General features: G+C 48.0%; 1 protein-coding gene across 1 annotated transcript in view; it reads right to left on the bottom strand.

Annotated features, from left to right (window-relative positions):
- LOC138288350 (V-type proton ATPase subunit S1-like) overlaps positions 1–17,374 on the bottom strand; it is a 321,316-nt gene extending 303,942 nt beyond the window's left edge. Inside the window, exon 1 of the mRNA XM_069229885.1 lies at positions 17,101–17,374. Within this exon, the coding sequence (XP_069085986.1) occupies positions 17,101–17,210 (110 nt within the window). The 5' untranslated portion in view covers positions 17,211–17,374. The remainder of the gene's footprint in view (positions 1–17,100) is intronic.
- Between the last annotated feature and the right edge of the window lie 1,493 nt (positions 17,375–18,867).

The raw sequence follows: 18,867 nt of genomic DNA, 5'->3' as shown, positions 1-18,867 counted from the left end.
ATTTTTAAAAAAATTGCCGCAAATTTTCAGGATTTTTTATTTTATTTTTTAAAACAAGGGCGGGCTCCTGCGGTTGTATTTTTTAAAACCCCAGGTTAGCCAGGTCCCAGAGAGCATGTAAAAAATAAGGAGGTGGGCTCACAGGCTCCTCTCCTAGGCTTATTATTGTCCCGGGTACTACCACCTTCCCAGGGCGTTAATGAAAAGTAATGCGGGGGCCATGTGCCCCCCCTGCATCCCTGGGGACCGCCACCTCCCTGGGGCTCAAACTAAATGTAATGCGGGGGCTGCATGCCCCTCCGCCCTCCCTCAACCTCCGGGACTGCCACCTCCACAGGGCTCAAATGTAATGTAAAGCAGGGGGCCGCAAGCTCCCCCGCAGCCCTGAGGACCGCCACCTCCCTGGGGCTCAAATGTAATGTAATGCAGGGGGCCACGTGTCCTCCCACTCCCCCCAAAGCCCCGCAGACTGCCACCTTAATGTAATTAAAGATGGATCCTTTGTAGGTTGCAAGATGTAGATTTATTAAGCTTAGCTACACGTTACAGGTACCGCTCCAACAGGAGCAGCATCCTTGCTGCTTAGCCCACTCTCACCTACTGACCATTCACACCAACCAGGCACTTATCAACATTCTGTGACCTAACACACACACTGGCTGAGCAGCAGAAAACTGGTAACTAAGGAGAGAATGCATAGCAACAATTCAAGTCACAACACATCTCCTCTCTCTCCTTAGAGAAAACAAATGATGGAAATAACATTCTCCTTTAACATAAGGACCAATAGATGGCAGTACAAATTCAAACTGAAAAAAATCAGTTCATAAAAAGGACTAAAGATGTAAGTAAATGATAAACAGTCCTAAAATACCACATATAGTAATAAAGATATAATGCAGTCCATTTACACTCACCCCCTTCAGCAACACACTACAACATAGAGGTGCAACATATCCATCAAAGCAACACCACACTCGACCCCTTCAGCAACACATTACAACAAGGAGGTGCAACAAACTCATCAACGCAACACCACACTCAACCCCTTCTGCAACACAAAATGGCAATAGAGTACACAACCCTGCAATGCAACACTAGGTTACAGAACCCTGCAAAACAACACTAGGGAGCACAATCCATCAATGCAACACAAGGGTACTCGACCCTGCAATGCAACACTAGGGTACACAACCCATCAACGCAACACTAGGGTACACAGCCTTGCAACACAACGCTATGGTACATGACCCTGCAAAGCAACACTAGGGTACACAACCCTACAGTGCAACACTAGGTTACAGAACCCTGCAAAACAACACAAGGGAGCACAATCCATCAATGCAACACTAGGGTACTCGACCCTGCAATACAACACAAGGGTACACAACCCATCAACGCAACACTAGGGTACTCAACCCTGCAACACTAGGGTACACAGCCTTGCAACACAACGCTAGGGTACATGACCCTGCAAAGCAACACTAGGGTACACAACCCTGCAGTGCAACACTAGAGTACCCAACCGTGCAACGCACACTAGGGTACCCAACCCTGCAATGCAACACTAGGGTACACAACCCTTCAATGCAACACTAACACAACCATGCAACACAACACTAGGGTACTCAACCTTGCAACACTATGGTAAACGGGTCTGCAATGCAACATTAGGGTACATGGCCCTGCATCGCAACATTAGGGTCCACAACCCTGTAACGCAACATTAGGGTACATGACCCCACAACACACCACTAGGGTACTCAACTCTACAACTCAACGTTAATTCAAATTAAAGCATTCTGACAAATATTGTGCATTCTAACAATTTACATATGTATCAAATCCACTTAGGCAGCAAATTGAGCATGGTATACATGGCCATACTCTCAGACAGTAAAATCAGCATGGCCACTCTTACACTTCCATATTGAGGATTCTAAAAATATACACATGCGGCTGATCCAGACTTGCATTAAACAAAATACACTTAGGGATCAAATTAAAACACAGCAGCAAATTAAGAACAGCACACAGAGATAAACTGTCATGACAATATAAATACATTATAGATGGCTCAGAATTATGTCCAGCAGTAACACTTATTGTCCCCGGTGAGCGACCTCTCACCCGAAACCTCTCCCCACGCTTTAACACTTGGACGCTCATAGGGCCCGATCTACAAGAAACTGGCGCAGCACTGCACTGTGCCAATTTTGAAAATGCAGGGATGTGCCATATTTATAAGAATACACTGCACCCTGAAAATGCAGGGATGTGCCATATTTATAAAAATACGGTGCACCCCTGCGTTTCCCCCTGCTAAATTAAGATACCTGTTCCAACACAGACATCCTTGCACCATAGTGCAAGGGTGTCTGCATTGAGGGGAGTGATTGTTTACGGGCAGGAAGGCCTCCACTCTATGGGTGCGAGAATAGGGGTGACAGGTTGAATCTGGATGTGAGAGTGGCTGTGAGAGTGTCTGTCTGGGTGTGAGAGTGGGTGCGTCAGTGCCTCAGTGGGTCTGTGAGTAGGAGCATCAGTGTCTGTGTGGGTCTGCGAGTGGGTGCGTGAGGGTTTCAGTGGGTCTGTGAGTGGATGTGTGACAATCTGAGTGAGTTTGTGAGTGGGTGCATGAGTGTCTGAGTGGGTCTAAGTGGGTGCGTGAGGATCTGAGTGTGGTTGTGAGTGGATACACAAGGGTCTGAGTGGGTCTGTGAGTGGGTGCATGAGTGTCTGAATGGGTCTGTGAGTAGGTGCGTAAGGGCCTGAGAGGATGTGTGGGTGGGAGAAAGAGAATGAACGAGAGAGAGCAAGAGAGTAAGGTTCTGTTGAATGATGTACTTAGAATGAGATGTTTCTGAACAAATTGAGAAGAAAAATCTATTTGTCAATTGAAAAGAGTGAAATCACCTTTTTTTTATTTCCCTTAAACTTTGATTTTGCCAATAAATTAAAGTAGGACAAATGATCACAGACACACCTGACTAGACTCCTCAACTTTTAGTGTGAGGGTTTGTAACCTTAACCATTATGCCACAAGCAACTCTTTACTTTTTTTTTTTAAGTCATTGCATGGAGAGTGTGACAGGACCGCGGGGAGAGCCTCAAGGCCCCCACGGTACTTGTCCGCTCCCGACGCCCTGTCGGAGCTGGCACTGCTCCCCCAAGCAGGGAGCTGCTTTTAATAGCAGCTCCCTGCCTGTGGGAGAAATATTTTTAGCTGTCTTCCCCGCACGCATATTTATGTGCAGGGAAGACAGATGAAAACATAGCTTTCTGACAGTGGGAGCTGTTCGACAGCTCCCGCTGTCAGAAACTGGACTTTGTTTGCTTTTGCATGGTGGGAGTTGTTAGCTCCCACCAAGCAAAAGCAAACAGCTATGTCCTGGGGGTGAGTACCCTGGGACATAGCAGGAGCTGGCCCTAGGGAGTGGCGGTCCCCAGGGCCATCAGTGGCTCTTCTCCTCCAATTAACATAGCCCAGGGGAGGTGGTGGTCCCCAGGTCAGCGGGGGGCTGTGCAGCCCCTCGCATCAAATTACTTTAATGCCCCTGGGATGTGGCGGCCCCCAGGGCAACAGGAGCCGCACAGCCCCCTCTATCAAATTACCTTAAAGCCTTAGGGAGGTGGTGGTCTCTGGGGCAGTGGGGGCCGTGCAGCCCCCACATCAAATTACTTTAATGCCCCAGGGAGGTGGCGGTCCCCGGGGCTGCGGGGGACGGGGTGTCCTCCTGCACACATAGGACCTCAATACGACCCTGACGGCCGGTGGTAAGCTGGCGGTAACACCGCCAACAGGCTGGCGGTGTTCCGACAGCTATTATGACTGTGGTGCAATCCGCCTGGTGGTCATAATCCCCAGGGCAGCGGTGCAAGACCACTGCCCAGGGGATTATGAGTCCCCAACCACCAGCCTGTCCACAGCGGTAAACACCGCCATGGAAAGGCTAGTGGTAAGGGGGATTTGGGGTGCCCCTGGGGGCCCCTGCACTGCCCATCCACTTGGCATGGGCAGTGCAGGGGCCCCCAGGCACAGCCCCATCGCACATTTCACTGCCTGAATTTTGGGCAGTGAAATACGCAACGTGTGCTACTGCACCCAATCACATCAACATTGCCGCCAGCTCTATTACGAGCCGGCGGCAATGTTGATGTGACTTTTCTGCTGGGCCACCGGACGGAAACACTGTTACCGTCCGCTGGCCTAGCGAAAAATCATAATAGGGTGCCAGATATACTGCCAGCACTGGGGGTATACTGGCGCCGCAGCTTCAGCGGTCTTGGAGAAAGACCGCCGAAGTTGTAATAAGGGCCATAATATTTTTAGCCCCCAGGAGGTGGTGGTCCCCAGGGCTGCGGGGGACTGGGCAGCCCCCCCATTAAAATTAACAATGCCCACAGGACTTGTCCCACCCGGGAACTTGAGAACAACGAAGCGCGGGAGCCCGTGCTTCGTTTTTTTTTTCATTTTGGCCGGATCCATGGCTCCACCATGAATCCTGGTGAGAAAAAAAATTCCAAATCCTTTTTAGCTCTGGGGGGGTCCCTCTAGGACCCCAGCACCAGAGCTAAGGGGCCAGGGTGACTCCACCCTGACCCCTTTTGGGTATTTTACACTTTTTTCTGGGATGGCTGCCAACACTTCCTTGTTGAAGTGTTGGCAGCCAATCAGATCTCAGCACAAGATCAGAAGGGGGTCACGAATCCTTCATGTCCCTATATATACAAATTGGAATTCTCGTTAATTTCCTTAAAACTACTGAACAGATTTACCTTTCTGCCAAATTTTGTGTAATTCCAACTAGTGGTTTAGTTGCTATCACTGTTCAAAATCTCTATGGAAAAATGCATGTGGAAAATGTGTTTTGGGCCCCTCCCCTTTTCTCAGCCCCCACTTGACAGATCACCTTGAAACTTTCTAGACAGCAGCTGGAGTGAGCGTAAATGTTTTTGGGAAGTTTTTGTGAAGATTTGTCAACCGGCGACAAAGATATGGGCAAATCAAAAAAACGCTTTTCTATAGAAACTAGGTCCTAACTATAACTACCTAGTGGCGACCACCACTAGGTAATATATATATATAAATATACATCTAGCAAGTGGTCCGCTGTTGGACTCCCCTGTGCTCTTGAATGGTGGTGCGAATACTCTGCGGTGGGACCACACAGCAAATCTCCAACAGTTTTGTTTTCCAAACAACCTGAGTTGCACACGCTCACCAGGATAGCAGCTATGTTGGGTTTATTTTATTCCATTAAGGCAGAATGGCTCAAAACAAAGCCCCAATGCATTTCGGACCTCATGGACCTTGATCACAGGATGACTGACACAGTCCTACTGCGATTTATATTGCCACCTTACATCTCTCCAGTTCCTGTTTCTGGGAAATATAGTTCATAAAATGTAGTATTCATTCCTACTACGTGATTGCTATATTCCAAACAATTGTGAAACAAAAAGTGAAACGAATACATTATTTTAACATTCATTTGTAAAAAAAAAAGTGCTGTGTGATCGTGCAAAAATACACATTGTTTAATACAGAGGCGCCAAGCCTGTTTATCTTAGATTGATCATTCAGTGTCCTCAATAGCTTATGTTTTAACAATTATAGACACTGTCTTTGGAAGTCTGTTTAGTTGTGATATTACCGGCCATCAATTCCATGGTGCCCATACTACTACCAGATGGCATAGACATAATCAAGTGGATGCACCCATTCAGTCACTGATTTTTAAAACAATATGTGAGCCTACTCCCGTTGCCTTCGTCGTACATGTTCATGTACCATTTACACTGGCATTTAGAAGGCAGGGTTAGTTACATCTGCAGGTGTACATTTCAATCACTTCTCCGTACTCCTTCACTGATGTGCATTAATTGTCATAGTCTCGGGAATGGGTTATCATTACTTTTGTGTAGCTTGTAAACTATTAATGTTATGCCACTTGATTTCGGTCGAAAACATTAATATATCCCATTCTGACCAACTATTTGACAGGGACACCCTAAATTTGTCCTTCCAAATAACAATTCAATATATAGTTGCAAACCCAAAAGGTAACTTGGTATTGAGTTACTGAATCATAGTTTGTGTTAGCACATAAAAAATGCCATTTTTATAGGGTGACCAGATGAACTGGATTTACCGAGACAGTCCCGTGTTGACATCAGCTGTCCTGGCAAATTTGAGGAAATATATAACTCATGTCCCGGTTTTTAGAGAGGGTCGACTGAAAACAGTGGGAGGTAATTTTGTTTGTTTTCCAAACCAGAGATAATTAGCAGGCGCTATCAGAAATTTAATTAACAGGCATTATACTGGTTTTACAAATTGCATTGGTTTATGTTCCTAAAGCCTATTCTGTAACTCTTATGCTGATGACCTCTGTCATTCTGTGAGCTCAGTTGAAGTAAAATTGTAGTCCTTTTTCTATTTTTGAGAAATGTCCCAGTTTTTGGCTTTAAAATTCTGGTCACCCTACATTTTTCGGTTCTAAAGGGTCCGATAATTGGACCCTTTGCCACTCTAAAAAGCCTCAGTATATCTGGCTAGATATGAATTAACTTTTTTTCCTTGCAGGAATAGATTTTTGACAATGTGAATGGTACCACCAACTATATTGAGTTTATAATAAACAAAATAAATCATTTATCTATAAGGAACTAAGGGCCTCATTATGACTTCGGCGGTCTATAACGTGGACCGCCATATTATGACTGCTGGCGTCTTTCTGCCAGAATTTGGACGGAGAGCCGCCAGCAGCCATACTACCAGTCGGCGGTGCAGTGGAGGCTGCCCTGCTTGCACCGCCAAGTCATCAGAACACCACCACGCCTATTACGAGTTGGTAATAGGGGTGGCGGTGTTGTGGTGGTGGGGCGCTGGCGGCGGAGCAGGCCCCAAGGATCCCGTCCCCTCCTGGATGACCACTGAGAAAAGGTAAGTACCTGTCCGATAGGGGAGGTGGGTGATGAGTGGTGTGTGAGTGCATGGGTGTGTGCATTTGTATGATTAGATGGGGGTGGTGTTTGTGTGCGTTTGTGAGTGTGTGAGTGTGTGAATGGATGCAAGGTGGTGGGGTGTGTGCGAGTGTATGTGTGTGTCTGTATGAGTGTGCGAATGCGTGAATGCATGTGTGTGTGTGTGTGTGTGTGGTGTGTGCATACTTGGATAGGGTGGGGGTGGGGTGGTCTCTACGAGGGTTGGGGGGTCCCCACAGGCTTAGGTGGGACCGTGGCTGTGTGGGGGGGGAACTGGGGGGAGTCGCATACTGGCGCCAGGAATGTAAATTCCTGGCACCAGTGTCCTTTCCGCCAGGGATTTCCTGGCAGGGTTGCCGCCAGGAAATCCCTGGCAGAAAAGAGACTCCAAATACCGTCAGCGGTCTATGGTGGACTGCCCTGGCGAAGGTGGGCCACCTTCGCTCCAGCGGTCCGACCGCCCTGGTGGTACAGGCGGTGAACTGGCTGCTTTGCAGCCTGTTCACCACCATGTTCGTAATCTGGCGGTCCAACACACCACGCCGACGGCAGTGTTACCGCCACCGCCAGCATGGGGGAGGACCGCCAATGTCATAATGAGGGCCTAAGTGTGCTTTAATAATTATAGTTGGTGATTGTGCTTCTCATAATGAATGCTATGATTTGGAAGTTTTAATAAACTTTTAAATAGCAGACACAATGTTATATCACACCATATGTAACCTACGTAGCATACCATAGTTAACCTTCCATATCTACGGTGCACACCTGCCATACTTAGCGACTGTGCCTAACTTACCATATCTAACATACCGTACCTCCCATACTTAATGTAGTTTTCCTAACTTACTTTGCCTATCATCCCAGGCTTATGATAGCTTCCATACCTAATCTATAACATCTAGTCTACCTACCGTAGTCACCTTAAAATACCTAACCTATCACACCTATACAACAAGCCTACCTACTATATCAATTTACTGGGCATGCCTTCTCACCTACCTACCAAGTCTGCCACAGCTACCTACCATAACTACAATAAATTACAAAACAACCCATGATACCTAGACTACCATACCCTTCTAAAATACCTAACTTAATGTACATACCATACCTACCATATCTTACCTACCTTCCTCCGCATCTGCAGTGCCTATATCTTCCACCAGCCCTGAGGTGGTGATTTTGTTAAAATAGTGTAAATTACGCTACAGATGGCCTCTAGTACAATCTTGTAATGCTGCAGCCTGATAAGAAAGCATTTGTGTCTAACTGGAGGCTACTCTAGCAACTGTTTAAGGTATTTCACCCTGCATGACGAAAGTGCCAATTGCAGCTTCTAAAGGGCAAGAAACTGTGAATGCCATTGATTCTTGAAAAAAATGCTAAACCTATTGGCTTTGTCAGTGCTTCTTTTAATTATGACATTTATGTGGGAACTCTAATAGGAAGCCTTAAGCATTAGTAAAGAAATACTTGCAGTTGGTCAGGCACATGACCTGCCCGGGGAGGGGGGGGGGAGATACTGAGCAGTGAGTTTGAACCAGACCATTAGCAACCAGAAAGACTGGACTGAGTCAAAGAAAGCGAGCTTCCACTCAAGACTCTTTTAGATGTCAGTCACTGGCACCTCACAAATCCACAAAGCCAAACACATCTTGCCCATTGCCATTTTCTGCACTTAGCTGGAGAACCCAAAATTAGCAAGATGAGACGTAGATGCGTTAATGCCTTACATAAAACCAACAAAGCTTAGAGCACTTTATTTTAAAAAGAGAACATGTAGGAGCATTACGAATTGCGAAAAGTGCTTTGGAATCCAAGACAAAAGTCAGAAACAGAACCTACCAGCCAACCCTTGACCAACCTCCCTTATGGGTTTTGTGCTTGTCTACGGGTTAACATGCCATAGGGTGGCCAAACTACTGTATGAGACAAACCGATCTGGTACCAGAACATTTTAATCAAGCTGTCGCCTGACAGATATATCCGTATTTTAAATAAATGTTTTCAACAGTAGTATGTGCGAGAGACAGGAGATTAGTGTGTTTAGGATGTTGAGCCCTTTTGGATCCCAGGAGGTCCTTCTGAACCTGTGCCTCTCAGGTTAAATCATTTAGGGCCTTATAGCACACTCAGTAGCAACCGTAGCAAATTGATGTCTGGACTTGGTACTGCTGTGTGACGGCTCTCGCCATCCAGTGTGCTCCTCACACAGACTGCCTGGTGTGGTGTCACTTCACTCATTTGTGGGTGATGAGCCGTCTTACAGGTGTGTGCAACTTCCAGCAAACTTGAAGACACAAGACTTTAGTGGGTAGTGCTCAGAGGAAAAAAGAAAAAAAACACCTGCGTACATGAACGGGATGCCGTGTGGCACCCAGGAACGCGCTCAGGCGAGGGCACAAGGTCACCCTTTGGCGCACAAGGGTGTGGTCTGGCACCCAAAGTGCGTAATTTGAACCGTTGGCTGCAGGTAGGGCACACCTGCATCAATTTTCCAGACCAGCACTTACTTTTATCTCATCAGACTTTGAACAAAAGTGCGAGAAAGAAAAACACGCACGGGGAATGGAGGTGCCCGCGGGAAGCAGAGCAACGCTCTAGTCTTCCCGCGGGACTTTTCGGGAAGGAAGTGACGGCGAAGAGGACAGAGATTGGGGGAAAAGGTAAGTGGGGGTGGGTTTAAGGGGAGGGAATAAAAGGGGTTGGGGGTGGAGGGACCGGCCTCTTTCCGCGTTCCCATCGCGCGGTTTAGTTTGGAGTGGCCGGTCCCTGGGGTTTTGGTATCGGCGGGACCCCTTTCTTTTCTGGATTGCAGGTAGGGTGGCATGTAAAGGGGAAGGGGTATACGGGTACCTCCCCCTTTTTTTATCCTTTATGCAGTAGGTCGGGGGCGCGTTTTCATCCCGCGCCCCCCCTCCTCCTTTCCTCACATCTACGGGAGGCAGCCAGCGCTCCCGTTCGAGCGGCCGCCCCTCCCCCTCGTTTTTCGCAGGAACAAAGGCACTTGCGGCATCGCGGCCGCGGGAGAGGGTTGGTGGGGGCTTTTTAAGGCACCGCGGCTCCTGGGGGCCCTGCCAGCAGGCCCCTTTTTTGCTTATAGGCCAACAGGATATTACTGTGGCGGCAGATTACACTGGCCCCGACCGCGTGAGGCCCAAAAAAAAAAAAAAATTTTTAAAAAATAAATAAATAAATAAAATAAATAAATCCTACTAACAATAAATAAATAGAAAGAAATATAAACACAAAGATAATGCTACGCGACAGACCCAGGCTAGGCAGCTATATTTATCTAGGTGGGGGAGCCCACCTCATGACAGTGTGGGGCCCTCGCCACCGGCCCTTAAGGCCCAATTAGGTGAGTAAGGGGCAATACAGGCCCCATCCCCCCCCCCCCAAAAAAAAAAAAACGTTTCGGTACATGGTGGCTGTTACACAAGGCACAACCAACGCACTAGCGGGACCCCCCCCCCCCCCCGGGCCAGGCTCTACGCAGGACCCGGGGAGGCACCAAGTTAGGCAGGGCCCATGCAGCTCTCTCAACGCACCTTTGGGGCCCGCTGCAGGGGGGTACAGGCAGGCAAGGTCGGGTAGGAACTCCGCCTCAGTGCTGCGGCAAACAGCCGCGTCGTAGAGGTGGCACAAGCGGCGCTTCGCATTTGGTATGGGGCCTGAGCGGAAGGGGACAAGAAGTCGGGGAGGATAGTGGTTTAGGCAGCGTGATGGGAGCCGGTGACGCATACGGCCATGCGGCTTGCGGAAGGTTAATGCCAACGTAAGAGGTTGGCAGAAAGGAAGCCATACCAACGGGGCGCAAGATGGCCCCAGCGCGTTGGTCAGAAGCGCTAGAGGGGCCTCCGGCGGCCTTCTCTACTCCGCAGGATCGGGGACAACACAGAGATGGCGGACGCCATGTGGGTCACGATGACATGTCTAATAGCTACATGATGAGGAGTGGGAGTGGTAAAAAACGGATGGATGTGTGCGAAGAGGGTGTGCTGGAACTTGACTGAGAAGAGGATCTGGAAGAATGGGAAGAGGGGGAGATCAAGGAAACGGAGGGCACGGTACAAGGGGGAAGGGAAAGGGACGTAGGAGCGGCGCAACCCCTCTCTCTGTTTTCCGTTTTGCAGGAGCGGGACAATACTAGTGGCCAACAGGAAAGACAGCAAGAACAAGCATGGGGCCGAGGGGCCCGGAAGGTTTTGCGGCCGGTGGCTACGCATGGCAGAGGTAACGGGCAAAGGTGGTCGGTTTGGGGGGGACATTGCAAAAGGGGACGACACTCCAATTACAAGTCCATGGGGGTAAAGGAAGTTGCGATATTTGACACACTAACAGGAAAAGATAAGCAGCGAGGGGAAAATGGCACAGAGCTGCAAGCCAGAGGTACAACTGAAGACGGGGACAAGGCTGCAGGAGAGAATTCAGGCAAAGATGAGTAGGAAGGGGGAGAACGAAGACAAGGCTACCCTATATGGGTCTGGCTATGCCATTGGCTCACACATAGCGGATGAAACAAAGGCCAGAATATGGAGACACGAGTACGTAGACGTTTTAAACTGTTACATAGGGACACGCAAGCCAAAGAAAGGTCATAAGGAAGAGGAGTGGGAGTTGGCCTGTAGGCCGAGGGTGCCAAGTAATATGGGCGATTGGACATCAGCGTTTTTAATCTTTGAAAGCATTTATTGCGAGAGATACCTTGACAGGGCTATAGCACTATTTAAATACAGGAGCATCATTAGGGAAGTGCAGATGCATTTTGGGGGTTTAGCCTGGCTGATTTTGGATGAGGAGTTCAGAGCTTGAGTGAGCATTAGTAAAGATAAGCCATGGGGGGCCCTAGACCCAGAATTAGGGATGCAGTGGATGATTTCATCACAATCTGCAGCATCGACACATACGGCCAGTGGGTTACCAGTAGTATATAAGACGTTTTCAGGCACGTCCCGCCCCAAGGGGGGCGGGTGTGGGACATAAGAACAACACCTAACACGACAGGAGCGTGCTGGAATTTCAACAGGGGTTTCTGCTCCAGACATCTTTGCAGAGGTAACCATGACTGTTTCAAGAGCGGGGGCCGTCACCCGGGCACACAATGTTTTTTCACTTTTCAGTCCCTCTGAACAAGGGAGGGCTGCTAAAGGCAGAGGGACACTGGGCGCTACAGCCTCAAAGGGGCCTACGCCAGTCGGGTTAGACTTTATTTTCCCATGGCTGCGTATATGCACGGTATAGGGCAGCTGTTTTAAGTTAACAGAAGGTTTGCAAGAAGGTTGCAGGGTCAGTTACCAAGGCCCACGGGTGAGACGTTGGGCGGACAATTGCGGTCTGCAAAGGAAACACCACAGGTGGTAAAGAAAAATTTGGACAAGGAACGGGCATTGGGCAGAATTGTGGGCCCAATTTTTATGAGTGGCCAAGGCAGAATTGGAGGATATCTACATGGGGAGTCGTGCCGAAGAAGGCCCCGGGTGATTTCAGGTTGAAACATCACCTCTCATGGCTGGAGGGCACATATGTTAACGATTTCATGGCAGCGGAAGACACCAGGGTGGTGTATGTATCTGTGGAGGATGCTATAAAATTGGTCAGGGCATGTGGCCATGGGGCAGAACTGGCAAAATGCGATATACAATCAGCGTGCAGGCTATTGCCGATACATCCAAGGGATTTTTGATTTGGTGGAGATGCAGTTTGGAGGAGCAAGCCATGCGGACAGGGTCCTGCCCATGGGTTTGTGCGATTTCATGTGCCTGGTTCGAAGCCTTAACACCTTCATGCGGTGGGTTTTTGTCAAGAGCAGTGGGCATTTAGGCGGTGGCCCATTATTTTTGAATGACGCCCCTTTTTTGTAGGAAGTAAAGATGCAGGGGAATGCCGGACAGCTATATATAAAAAATAAATTAAAAAAAATTCAGGACATGGCACAGCAGATGGGAGTGCTGGGTCACTCGGAAAGGCCAAAGGTCCCTCATCGTTTATCACCTTTCTGGGTATTTGAGTTAGACTCCAGTACAATGACGGCCAGATTACCGGCACAGGAAGTAACGGAGATGCTGGTTTTCTCGGCCACGGTGCGGGAGGCATGAAAAATAGATTGGAGAACAGCCCAGAAGCTGTTGGGGCACTTTAACTTCGCTTGTAGGGCAGTTAGGGGGAGAGGACGTTTTTTGCAGGCGGCTAGGTTGTTCGTTTTGGGCGCAGCTTTTGACACACCACAGAATAGGAGGGTCAGTGGGACTCAGAGGAGAGGTTAAAGTTGGGAAACATTTCTGGAACAATGCAACGGTATCCACGTGTTTCTCTGAGGAAGAGACAGTATGGCTGGTGCGCATGTTTTGGGGTTTTTCTGGGAGGATAGATGGTGCGCAGAGGCGTGGCCCAAGACAGCGGACCCGGCAGACATTTGGGTATGGGGGGGATGATGATCACGGGACTGGTGGAGATGTCCTTAGCGGAATCCACTCAGCAATGTTTTCGTTTGGCATGGTTGGTTTTTCAGCTTTGGAGCGGCTACAGGAAATTTTTGGGGACAGAGTGAATAACAGCTAGAGCATCGGGCGTTGCATTTTGGGCTGTGCATGATTCGAAGAGGTTTATCAGCGGCCAAGATCAGGGGTAAACTGGCGGGTGTATCTTTGTATGGGAAATTGTTTTGATCACGACCAGGCAAGAAATGAACGTTGAGAAGAATGTGGAATGTTTTGGGGAAGAATCAGAGCGGTAGAGGGTAGAACGGCCAGGAAACCCATTGATTTTGATTTGTCACTAAAGTGGTTTACGCGTACGGCCGGGAAGTTGTGCAGACGAATGCGAACTAGCACTTTTCCGCGCATGCATGGGTGGATGTTTTTGGAGCTTTTAGAGTGTCAGATTTGTTTGAGGGGGGGCAGCAGTTGGGATGCGATACAAGGAGGTGGTGTGCACGGCGATCGACTGGGGGGTCATGACTTAGACGGTCGGAAAACAATCAGCTAGGTAAAAGGAAGTGGGTACAGTTAGAGGAAGGGGGCAAGGTATTGACTTGCCCAGTCACAGAATGGAGCAAGTTCAATCCTCACGGATGTCAAACAAGGAAGCAGGGGTTTGTTGTACACAGATCAGGGTCCAAGCTTAATAGATTTCAGCTTTTACGAGGTTTAAGGATGGCGTTTGGGACGTGTGGGTCGCCAGGCCATTGGGTTTTTGGTACGCATCCGTTTAGGATTGGGGTAGCTACGGCTGCGGCGCATTTTTGGATTGGGACTGGGCTAAAATCAAGGCGATAGGCCACGGGCGATCGAAGTTTTGCGAACGTTACGTTAGACCCTGAAAGGTGGGGAGAAATAGCTGTAAGGGGTTTTTTTGGGGTAAAAGGGGGAGAGGTTTGTTATATAAAAATAAAAAATAAAAATAAAAATTTAAAAAAAAAAAAAAAAAAACACATGTTACAGTTGTTTTTCCATTGCAGGAGACGCGTTTGGTCCAGCGCAGGGCAAGATGGTTACATGGCTGGTCGGCCATTCAATTGTCCATGGGGCGGCGAAGTCCGCGGAGGAACAGATATTTGGTCGGGCCTAGGGACTATCCAGCAGACGGCACGAGGTGCTATGGTGGGAAAAGAGCGGAATGCGGTGGGGTAAACTGCTTCTTTCATCACTGCTAACTTATTGAGCGGGGGATGTACAGATTTGTTAATCATACATTTGGGAGAGAATGATCTTGTGAAACGGTCAGGTATCATGCTACTGCAATACATGCAGAGGGTTTTTGGAGTAAAAAAATAAAAAAATAAAAAATAAACGCATAGTACATGCTTGGGGTGGACAGATTTGGTTCCACGCAGAGTGTGGAGAGGGGCAGTGAAGCATGGAGCCATGAAGCGGGCTCGAAGGAAACTTAACAGAGCCATGAGGGCTTTTTGGGGGGCGCAAGGGAGCAAAATATTGAAATATGGGAACATTACAGAGCAGGAGGTTGCACTTTTCAGGGACTATGGTGTTCACCTGTCCACAGTGGGAAATGCATACTATCTGACAGATCTGAGACTGTGTTTTTGAAGAGTTGTGGGGAGAGAAATTGTGAATTGCAAACGAGAAATGAGAAGTACTGGTCGCAGTAGCGTGGCCTTAAGGGGGGTGGGGCAGCAAAACGCCAAATGGGTTTCTGCTGGTTGGCAGTAGATGGGGGAGGGTGGTGAGTCAGATGCGGGCTTGGCCACCCTTCCAGGGAATAAACAAGCAGGTGAAGGCTCTGAGTGGGAGTACGCGCGAACCAAATGGGGCATGAAAGGAAAAGGGGAGCGCGTAGGGGAATGGAAACGAGATAAGGGTTTGAAGGGGAAGGATGAGCCAGGAGATGTTAATGGGAGGGCTTTATTAAAGTTACGGTTATGTTTAAAAGTTAATGGTTATGTAAATTATGCAATCCTGTCCTAATAAATGACCTTTTACACTAAATCAGCTGTCACTGAATTATTTCCCGATGGAGGGGCCCGCAGGAAGCAGAGCAACGCTCTAGTCTTCCCGCGGGACTTTTCGGGAAGGAAGTGACGGCGAAGAGGACAGGGATTGGGGGAAAAGGTAAGTGGGGGTGGGTTTAAGGGGAGGGAATAAAAGGGGTTGGGGGTGGAGGGACCGGCCTCTTTCCGCGTTCCCATCGCGCGCTTTAGTTTGGCCTCCCACCCACCCGGCAATTAGAAGGGCGACTGGAAGGACGGAAGTTTAGGGTCAATTAGCTAAGGGGGGAGGTTAATTGTCAGTTAGGGCAGGTTGCAAGGGCGAGCGTGCAGTAGATGGGGGAGGGTGGTGAGTCAGATGCGGGCTTGGCCACCCTTCCAGGGAATAAACAAGCAGGTGAAGGCTCTGAGTGGGGGTACGCGCGAACCAAATGGGGCATGAAAGGAAAAGGGGAGCGCGTAGGGGAATGGAAACGAGATAAGGGTTTGAAGGGGAAGGATGAGCCAGGAGATGTTAATGGGAGGGCTTTATTAAAGTTACGGTTATGTTTAAAAGTTAATGGTTATGTAAATTATGCAATCCTGTCCTAATAAATGACCTTTTACACTAAATCAGCTGTCACTGAATTATTTCCCGAAGAATGAGTAAGAAAAAAACGGAAAACATCATGAAAAAAAACAAAAGGGAGTGGCTGGGGGAGGATTAAAGAGGCGTGAGATGGAACCAAGACTACACCACTTGATATTCCGTACACCAACATTCAATAGCGCCAGCAGGCTTCGGAGAAATACATCAGGCTTCGAAATGATTGCTTTAAAATTAAACACTAGCCACCGAAGACCGCTATTTTAATATCGTGCACAAGGACTTCAGAAGGCTGGGGGCCAGGGGCTGCTTTCAAGGTAGGATGAGATGGGGGTCCTCAACCTATTCAGCTCTGAAAGCAGCTCTCAGGGGGTCAAGTCATATGTGCACACTGCTCTGGACTGCATTTGTAATAAGGACATCCCCCGGTGTGCTGGTGCTAGGGGTTGTCTATAAAGCCATGCATTTATATCATGGGACAGTGGGACATCCGCCGGCGCGAAGGTTGAAAACGGCTGCGCAGTACCTAGGACTCAAGCAGCGGGCAGTGCGGCGCCAGGCTGCACTGGTAATATGGGGCACAGGGACACCCTACAGTGGGCTTAGGGCCGGGCGCCCAGTCACAGGACGTCGCCAGCAGATGTGCGTCTCCCAGCATTGGCCCTGCAATGTGGGGCCCTCGGGTTACCCAAAGGCGACAGTTGTATTTGCTTTAAAGGAACGTTCTGCCTAATTATGAACACACATCATAATTTATGACGATCAATGAGGTTTCTCTCACGTTGGAAGACAGTAAAGATGTGAGCTACTCATTCTTTCATCGTCTGTGATCAGTAAAATTCGTACTAATTTCGTATGAGTATAAATGTTTATATAGACAACATTTTCCAAATATAGCGCTTGAATAAAAGCCCTGTATGTGTTTTAAATTATGAGTATTACATAGTCATTGTACAGTTCAATGATGTTCTTAATTCGAAGTTGTACAAAATTATAGTAAGAGGTAAATCGATAAATAATCTTCCATTTAAGGTGTCTGAAGTAAAAGCCGCTATAATTCGTTCGTTTCACCTACCTCCGGGTGGACCAAAGCAGCACGGGCACATGTCCCTCCGCCACGGCCCCTAGAGGCAGGACCCCGAGGGCCAGGAGCAGAGGGCAGAGGACACTAGTAGCCGGCAGCATGTCTGCAGAGCGAGGACCGAGCACAGACTGAGCCTTCAGCGCAGCACCGGGGAACAGGACACAGAAGGAAGGGCGCGCGTGCAGGTGGGCCCCACCAAGGCCTGCCCGGCCTGGCTATGGCTTCTGCGCTTCTGTTTATTGTAAACACGAAGCTTGTTTTTACCGCACAGCTCCATACACAGGAGGATCTGTCTAGTTCTGTCTGCTGAGGTCCTCTTGTCCCATCAACAAAGAGCTCACTCTACCTGAGCTGGCTCCCCCACACCCACTGGCGTTCCTTCTCCCTTCAGCCCTCAGCAACAAAGAACGGAAAGCCCACGTATGCCCAGCTTCAGTTTCAAAGTGTCTTGTTTTCCTCAAGTGATTTAGGGCCAGATGTTTTAAAAGGTTTTACCCATTCTATGTCTATGTGAAAAAGTGTTCGTACATATGGCCCTTAGTGTCTGCATATGATAAAACCATTATTTCGTACACAATTTCTAGTAATGTGTAACTCATTTAAGGAGTTCTAAAAAGCATCTATGAGATTTGCACTGTTGGCTAGAAATAGAAGGTTCTATAGTTTAAGAGCCATTAAGAGGGCAATCTGCCTCATTGCTCTACGTGAGCATCTACATAAAGACGTATTTGTTAGGTCTGACAAAAGAAAGCTTGATTTATTGTGCCAGCCTCAGGGAACAGTAAAACAAGCATTGGCAAAGTCAATAGGTCTAGCGTTGGCTGCCAGCCTTTTGGCTTTGCCAATGTTTTTTTTTTTTGCCATGATTTTTCTAAAACTTTATTGTTAGGGGAGCTACCAGGCCTTTGCCAACTAAAGAATAAATTGTGGCTAAAATAAATATATTTTTTATTTTTGGGGGACTTATGGTGCCCCCATCAAAAAATTTAACATTGTGTAAAAGCTAACTATTTATTGTTCTCCAAAAGCACACATTATCAAAGTATTTCCTGGAACTGAAGAGAAAGAAACAATTTACTTACCTTTTACACCGCTCTCCAGCAATGACATCTTTCACACATTCACATGTTTGAAACATTCCCGTTCATTAGACTGAGAAGCCCCAGTGATAATGGTAAAACAGCAGTGTACTCATACACTCAAAAACACTGAATTACATTCAGTTCTCACCATACCCACAAGATTATACATGAGGCAAACTCCAGCCAATGAGAGCCCACGTCACCCAGCTGTTCTCCCGTCAGAGGCTTCCAACTGTCATATTTTCTAAACTGTATGTTAATCAATTATATTGAAAAAACTTTAAGCCTCATAACAAGAGGAATTGGGTGAACTCATGAGAAGCTGTGAAAGATTTCTACTATTACATGAAAAGAGAGTTCCAGGAGTGTATCAACCCCATACAATCTCCCTTGTACACAAAACTATACCACAGCGTGTATGGGGAGTGCTAAAAGCGGGCTCCTCTGGCCCGTTTCACAGGTAAGTAGGTCACCTACTTGGTGATGCAATTGTAGGCATGGAATGTGGTAGTGACAGTGGACTGTTCAGAGAAGGGTGGGGGTGTTCCCTTTATGTACTAGGTGGTCTCACACACATTTTAGTGTCATGCTTCATCATTTGACCACCTACCCCCACCCAGGTAAGATGATACCACATGGGCGGACTCAACCTCGTTGTTAAAAGAACACTGAGGGA

Source organism: Pleurodeles waltl, chromosome 4_1 (genome assembly GCF_031143425.1).
Source record: "Pleurodeles waltl isolate 20211129_DDA chromosome 4_1, aPleWal1.hap1.20221129, whole genome shotgun sequence".
Lineage (NCBI taxonomy): Eukaryota > Metazoa > Chordata > Amphibia > Caudata > Salamandridae > Pleurodeles > Pleurodeles waltl.
This window is presented reverse-complemented; position numbering and strand designations above follow the sequence as displayed.